The sequence below is a fragment of the Octopus bimaculoides genome, chromosome 8 (genome assembly GCF_046866305.1).
Source record: "Octopus bimaculoides isolate indiv1 chromosome 8, ASM4686630v1, whole genome shotgun sequence".
NCBI lineage: Eukaryota > Metazoa > Mollusca > Cephalopoda > Octopoda > Octopodidae > Octopus > Octopus bimaculoides.
The window spans coordinates 52158313-52166351 of NC_142935.1; the positions used below are offsets into that span (position 1 = coordinate 52158313).

Here is an 8039-nt window from a genome sequence, read left to right on the forward strand (position 1 = left end):
CACACACACACACACACACACACACACATATATATATATATATATATATATATATATATATACATATATATATACACTCGTTCATATCCACAGTGAAATTGCAGTGCCACTTTAGCATGCAGTCTACCTGGCCATTCACAAGCACAGACTGTGGATACTGCAATAGACTGCATGTTGAAGTTGCACCAAAATTTCTTCAATAACTAAGGCTAGCTGTGTCCATGCAGAGGTGTGTAGCCAAGTAGCTAAGATGCTTGGTTCACAATCATAAGGCAGTGGGTTCATTACCCAGATTGAACAGTGTGTGTTGTCCTTGAGCAAGGCACTTCACTTCACATTGTCCTTAGTCTGTAAATGAGTACCAGCTGACAACTGATGCATCTCTCTCTCTCTCTCTCTCTCTCTCACCAGCTGTCACATCTTGGATATGCCATGGGGTCAAAATTGAGGGAACCAAGTGGGAGACTACGTCTGTTTTCACTGACAAATGCTAGCTAGCTGTAGTATTTTGAAAACTATAACAATATTGGAAGTTTCTTATCTACAAGCCACCACTGGTGTTAGCTTTAATTTCTATAGAAAATCTGTGGAGATGACCTTAACAAATGCTCTATATCTATATATTTACAGACTTAAGTTTTCTTAACCAACGTAGCAGGTCTGATAAGATGAAGTTATTTTCTAGTTAAAAATGAATATACAACCAAAACAAAGATATAATTCATAATTTATTTTTTATTTTATAATTTAAAGAATTTTCTCTTTGGTTTGCTTTGTATTCTTCTTCTTCATTTAACTCCAATTTCAAATGTTTGCACTTTTTAGATATTTCCATGAATTCTTGTCCAATCAGTAAAACAGTTGATGCATCTAATGGTAATAATCAGTGAAATGTAAAAAAAAAAAAGTTAAAATTACTATTTTTCAGCCTAAGTTAATCAAGTTAGACTTAGTTCATGAATAGTAAATAAATTCACCAAAAGTATACAGTTTGAGCAGGGATACTATTGTCTCCAGTGTTCATATTATTACTACCTTCTACATAAGCTTGGGGTCCAGACTTCTGATTTATGATTGTGAATTAATTAAAAGACTGTTTGCTGAAGGCAAATAATTGCATACTAGAATAGTAATTGTGGCAACGACTCTGTTATCCCATTAAGCAATATACATTTCTCAATGTGCATCCATTTGCTGAGAGGCAACCATTGTATTTCACAATTGATTACTTATTGAAAAGAGACAAATATGAAACTGTAAGGTCACTTGTTCCAACAATTCATTTGCAGATATATAAAACTGAAGAATGATCCCCACCCAGCCATCATATATGGAGAAAGATATGGGAAAATAAATTTTTTAAAAAAATTGAAACAAATCAAACATTCAAATTTATGATCATAAGTCTTTGGTTAGTCCAAACTTTTATGAACAATCACTTGAGTAATATGATTAAGACATTTGTGCCCAGTTTTCTTTTTGCTAATTCAAGATTCACACAGCTTCAACCTATCTGCTAGATCTTCTAGAGTTTTCATAGCTTGGCTGTAATTTTGAGATGCTCTTTCCAAAGATTCTATGATTTTATTTCGATCTTTATCATTATGCCAAAGATGGGAAGAGCTAGCCTTATGTTTTGAAGAATAAGCATTTAGTGTTACTGGGTGAATTCCATGTGCAAGTTTTCTTGTTCTAACTGAATCTAAAATGACACTATTCAAAGAATGTTCTGGATTACTGAATGAAAATTCTTCTTGACCCCTAGTATTCAGGTTAACTGGTGACTGATGGTTTAACCTGGAATTTTGAGAGCATATCTTGTGAACAGGTGCTATAAAAATTCCATCAGAGTTTTTCCGTGAATCTTGCTTCAAGTAATATTTTATGAGAGAATCCAATTCTTGTGTTTTTGAATTTGATTTCTCTGAAGCTTCTGAGAGATCATTATCAATATAATTAAATATGGAGTTTGATTTTGTTTCAGGAAGCTTCTCATTTGATGAAGATTCTGAATCAGGAGTGCTCTTGGCAAGGGGTTCCTGTTTTGGATCCTGTCTCTCTTCTATAACTTCATCAGATTTGTCAAACTTTTTGTCTTGTGATAGATTACTTTCTTGCTCAGGTTTATCAAAGGATGAGCTTGGATTAAGTTCAGTGTCCTCATTAGAAGGTGATTGTACTGCTAAGGGGACCTCTTCTAATAAAGTTGTCTCTTCTGGTGATTGCTCATTTTTTGATATTTCATTTTCTTCTGATGCCTTTGGTTCCAACTGGGATGTCTCAGGCATGGTTTCTTCTTTTCCTTCAGGTTTGTCTTCATCATGACTAGATTCTGTAACTGCATTCTGCTCTACACCAACATCTGCATTTTCACCCTCTTTATCTGTCTTCATTCCTTCCAAATCTGGTGTGTTCTCCATTGCTTCAATTGTTATTTCAGCCGATTTCAAATATTATATTTGCATCTAATACTGACAGAGGAGTGGAATATTTTAAGTATCTGTGTTTTTGCTTTTTCCTTTTTCTTTAAATCTATAATTGAAAATAAAAGAAAAACGCAAGACAAATTAGAAAATTTGTGGGCACTGAAAAAAATTTTTATAAAAAAAACTATCAAAGGTCATATAAAAATTTTATAATCAAAGGAATTGTAGCAGAACAAATCATCAATATTTATTTAAGCAACTAAAGACACTTTTAAATGCTTTTCTCTAAAATACTTTGTTCAAATTTTTTGCATATGAATGAAGATAGTTGCAACAAGAGGTACCAATCTCTAATTGTAGAGGGAACATGTGGAAGAGGTAGATCCAGTAGGATACGGGACGAAGTGGTGAGAAAGGATCTACAGATGTTGGGACTTACAGAGGGGATGACAGGAGTTCAAGACTTCTGGCAATTGGCTATGCTTGAGAAAACACATCAAGCTCAGTAAAAGTATGGTTGTCCTTGCATACAGTCTTGTTTCTTGCATCCCTCTACAGCTGAGCATTCCTATCTTGCAGGCTTGTGGATGATGATGCCATGTAAAAAGCACTTATACCAGTGCCACGTAAATGCACCAGTGCCAGTGCTGTGTGAAAGCATCCAGTACACTCTGTAAAGTGGTTGCTACTAGGAAGGGCATCCAGCCTTAGGGACCACGCCAAAACAGACATGGAGCCTGGGCAGCTCTTCAGCTGGCCAGCTCCTGTCAAGCCATCCAACCCATACCAGCATGGAAAACAGATGTTAAATGATGATGATAACAACAATGATGCTGCTGCTGCTGATGATGATGATGATGATGATGATGATGACGACGACGACGACGATGACGATATATAAAGTTTGTTTTACATTTTAAACACAAACTATTTACACTGTAATAAAATTCCTGGTATTACTGTCAATAAAAGCTAACCAAAGATTGACAAAGTTGATCACTCATATCCTTCTTGCTTGTCACTCACAATAAGTTAAAAAAAGTCAAATCTTTATGTTTCAGTACGGAACTACATACTAATACTAGGAATAGTACAGTTTATTAAACATTTATTATTATACATTTTACTACATGAATATCTTATTATATATATTTAACATATCATATATTCTAGACATATTATATATTCTGTATCATATACTCTATATATATATATATATACTCTCTCTCTCTCTCTCTCTCTCTCTCTCTCTCTCTATATATATATATATATATATATATATATATATATATATATATATATATATATATGTATATGTATATATATATATATATATATATATATATATATATGTATATGTATATATATATATATATATATATATATATATATATATATATATATATATATATAACGGGCTTCTTTTAGTTTCCCTCGACTAAATCCACTCATAAGGTTTTGGTTGGCCTGAGGCTATAGTAGAAGACACTTGACCAAGGTGCCATGCAGTGGGACCTAATCAGGAACCATGTGGTTGGATGGAAGCAAGCCTCTTACCACACAGCCACGCCTATATATGTATATGTGTGTGTGTATGTGTGTGTATATATATATATATATATATATATATATATATATATATATATATATACACACACACACACACACACATATATATATAAAATTAAGATTCAGTTGAATTAGGTACTTAAATTGAGGCACCTTGCTATATCTGTATAATCCGCACACCCAGACAATATTAATTGAATATTGGATATCAAGACTCCATGCAGGGGTGTTTGTACATGATATTCCTGCTGTGTGTGCAGACAACACAACCCAGCTAATGAATTGACACTTTTACATCTTTGTTACTCATTTATATATATATATATATATATATATATATATATATATATATACACACATATATATATGTGTGTGTGTATGTATGCATGCATGTATGTGTATGTATATGTATATGTATCTATATATATATATATCTATGTATATGAATATGCACGCATATTTGCATATGCATATATATATGTGAGTGTGTCTGTGTATGTATGTATCAGAATAACTGTTATGACTAGATACATTTTCTTCTGGAGATGCTTTTGCATATACACACTAGTTTGAAATTTCATCAACCAATGGGCATTGATTGATTGATTCGAGATCTGTATGTTTTTTGTTCCTTTTTCTTATATATGTAAATGACTATGAATGCACATGTATTTACACATGCTTTGGCTTCGTGGTCTCATTTTATTTAACACACACACACACACACACACACACACACACACACACACATACATATATATATATATATATATATATATATATATATACCGGAGTAAGCACATGAAATGTGCAACTGTCCGATGAACGGGAACGTGAAACTCAGAGTAACGGTTTTTTTGTTATATTTCTGCTGCTTTTAAATAAAGTATATATATATATATATATATATATATATATATATGTGTGTGGATGTATGTATAAATACAAGAGAGAAACAAGAAACAAGGAGGAAATGTTGTAAGGGTCTTGTCTTATTTTGAGATGCTCTGTGTTTCTTTCAATTAATTTTAAATATAACAAAGCATTTCGTAAAATAACTAAGTTATCATTAAGCTAGTGTTAGGAACATAAATTCTGACTAAGGTTTAGTGGAAGATTTTAATTCAAAACGTATGAAAACAAGACACTTGTACTACAGAGCCAGAGGCGGTTTCAACTGGGTTGGTATCAAAAGGGTTAAAGGTATGATGACACTACAATCACTGAGAATTAAAATAAAGTTACAGAATTTTTTCTGTTTCTCTTTTTCTTGCCAAGTCTGGAGGAAGGGTCTGTACCCATAACTTATGCAGACCGGTCAGATTGATACTATTAACATTCCCTTTGAACTTTTGCAGTCAACTCCTGCAGAAAAGACATGAGCAGAGACGAACTTTCAGGGGGTCAATGTTATTCCGGGAAAGGAAAAGAAAAACTGCAAGTAGCAATTAGTGTTGGGCCCAGTGGGAAGTGGGGGACGTATACCACTTACCTTTAAATGATCCTTTTGTGTTACTGACTGATGGTCATCCTTTCTATTATAGGCACAAGGCCTGAAATTTGTGAGGAAGGAGCCAGTCGATTACATCGACTCCAGTACACAACTGGTACTTAATTTATCGACCTCGAAAGGATGAGATGTAAAGTCAATCTCAGCGGAATTTGAACTCAGAACGTAGCAATGGGAGAAATATTGCTAAGCATTGCATCAAGCGTGCTAGTGATTCTGCCAGCTCACCACCTTGGGGACTATGATGATAATGACAACAACCATAATGACAAAGATGATGATGACGGTGAGGAGACAGAGGAAGAGGGTCTTTTTTTTTTCATACAAGCCCAAGGCACTAAAGATCATTCTTTTTCCTTGAGGACATGAATTAAGAGCCTAAATATAAGTGAGATTAATAGCAACAAGGAATTGAAATCAGGTGAGACCAAGAATCAGTAATAAATTGGCATTTGTAGCTACGAGTGTGGAAATAGGTGGAAAAGTGAGAGGAAACATGAAAACTTGAGTGAGGAATAATGAGCGTGGGAACGTGTGAAGAGTAGCTGTGTGGTAAGTAGCTTGCTTACCAACCACATGGTTCTGGGTTCATTCCCACTGCGTGGCACCTTGGGCAAGTGTCTTCTACTATAGCCTCGGGCCGACCAAAGCCTTGTGAGTGGATTTGGTAGACGGAAACTGAAAGAAGCCTGTCGTTTATATGCATATATGTGTGTGTGTGTGTGTTTGTGTGTCTGTGTTTGTCTCCCCACCATCGCTTGACAACCGATGCTGGTGTGTTTACATCCCCGTAACTTAGCGGTTCGGCAAAAGTGACCGATAGAATAAGTACTAGGCTTACAAAGAATAAGTACTGGGGTCGATTTGTTCGACTAAAGGTGGTGATCCAGCATGGCCACAGTCAAATGACTGAGACAAGTAAATGAAAAAAAAAAAAAAGAAACACAAGTGTGTAGACATTGTAAGCGAACATTTAGATATATAAGTGTGGAAATATGAGGGTGGAAACATGAATGTGGAAACACTTACCATTAATACATGTGTCCACTGGCACTTAATGTTCGTCGTTGTTGTTGATTACAATTGCATGGTTCTAGTTATATCTGTTGGTGTATGTTGTATTCGTAGCTAGTTGTTGGTTATTGGTGTGTGTTGTTGATAGTGGTGGTGGTGGAAGTGCTGGTGTTGGTTGTATTTGACCAGCACAATAAAGAAAAAACGCGACTGTTCCGCCTTCTTTTTCAGTCGTAGTATCTCCAGGACTACATAATTTAGTGGTACCTTTCATAATACAGTAGGACGTGAAATGAAGGAGATTTGGCTGATATTTTGAGAAAGGCAAGCGACCACGTAAAGGAGCCCTTCCCCGTTGATTTGTACTGTGTCGTTGTTGTTTATTTCCAAATCAGTCCTGACTGAAAAGAGTTAGTTTCAAAATTGATCCAGTCATGACAGTCCCATCTTTGTTAAGATTTAAACAAAGTGTCTTTCCGTTTTCCCCGATCTTAGGTGAAATAAGTGATAGGTGAAGAAGTCAGACCGCTATTACGGGTGTATGTTGTAGTTGTTGATGCTGCTACTGTTTTTGTAGCTGTTTGTAGATACATTAAGTAGATGACGAAGATGATGACATATACTATTTGTCGATCCACATTGTCGTTATTATTGTTTCGCAGAAACGTGGCTTGTTGTTGTAAGGTGGGTTGTTATCGTTCGTGGGGTCAGTTGATTGATCGTAAACAGTTGTTGTTGTTGTTGTCGTCTGTGTTTGACTCCCACATCAAACTTAATGGAACAAATCTAATAATTTAGTGGTATCTCAGACGCGATGACCCATCTTTTTAGGAATACGACTAAAGCTGCATTATCCAATATTTCCTTTCCTTAAGACAGCGACGCACGATTTGCGGAAGGTCTAGATACTTACTGTAGCAAATTTAGCCAACAAGCAGAAAAGCTCTCTCACTGGTTGTTTATTTGTTAGTGTTTGCGGCGATTGTGGCTGTATTATATATGAAATCACTGAGGGTGGAGACGGCAAAAAAATACAAAGGAATTAATATGTTTGACCAGTTCATATGTCAGTTGAAACCGTTTAGTAGCCATGGTGACAGGGAGACAACTCTGGACACGTGCTTTGATCAATGCGTTGCCCTTGGAAATATTGATAAACACTTAACTATCTTGTAGTTGGACTTAATAATAACAAACACGGATACATCGATTTTACTATCCATCAATCACATATAATGTGTACCAGTCATACACTGATGTTCGACCCAATGGAATAACACCTACGCTCATACAAAATTGACGTTTCAATTTTGTATAGACATGCACATAAGGTGGTAATTTGGTGGGATCGATAGAATCGATAATATTCGTTTTGTGTTGGCAGTATTCGTTCTGAGTTCAAATCCTACATTACTATTGTTGTTGTTGTTGTTGTTGTTGTTCTTCTTCTTCTTCTTCTTCTTCTTCTTCTTCTTCTTCTTCTTCTTCTTCTTCTTCTCTCTCTCTCTCTCTCTCTCTCT

General features: G+C 35.3%; 1 protein-coding gene and 1 long non-coding RNA gene across 2 annotated transcripts; both read right to left on the minus strand.

Annotated features, from left to right (window-relative positions):
- Window positions 1-717: 717 nt before the first annotated feature.
- On the minus strand, window positions 718-7439 carry LOC106880563 (uncharacterized). The gene is made up of 2 exons (XM_014930555.3): window positions 6535-7439; window positions 718-2532 (listed from the first exon to the last, which is right to left on the minus strand). The coding sequence occupies exon 2, from the start codon at window positions 2418-2420 to the stop codon at window positions 1488-1490; it is 933 nt and encodes a 310-aa protein (XP_014786041.1). The 5' UTR covers window positions 2421-2532; window positions 6535-7439; the 3' UTR covers window positions 718-1487.
- LOC149134403 (uncharacterized) lies at window positions 718-7691 on the minus strand. The gene is made up of 2 exons (XR_016242894.1): window positions 7433-7691; window positions 718-870 (listed from the first exon to the last, which is right to left on the minus strand). It is a non-coding gene; the product is annotated as an uncharacterized LOC149134403 (long non-coding RNA).
- Window positions 7692-8039: the final 348 nt, after the last annotated feature.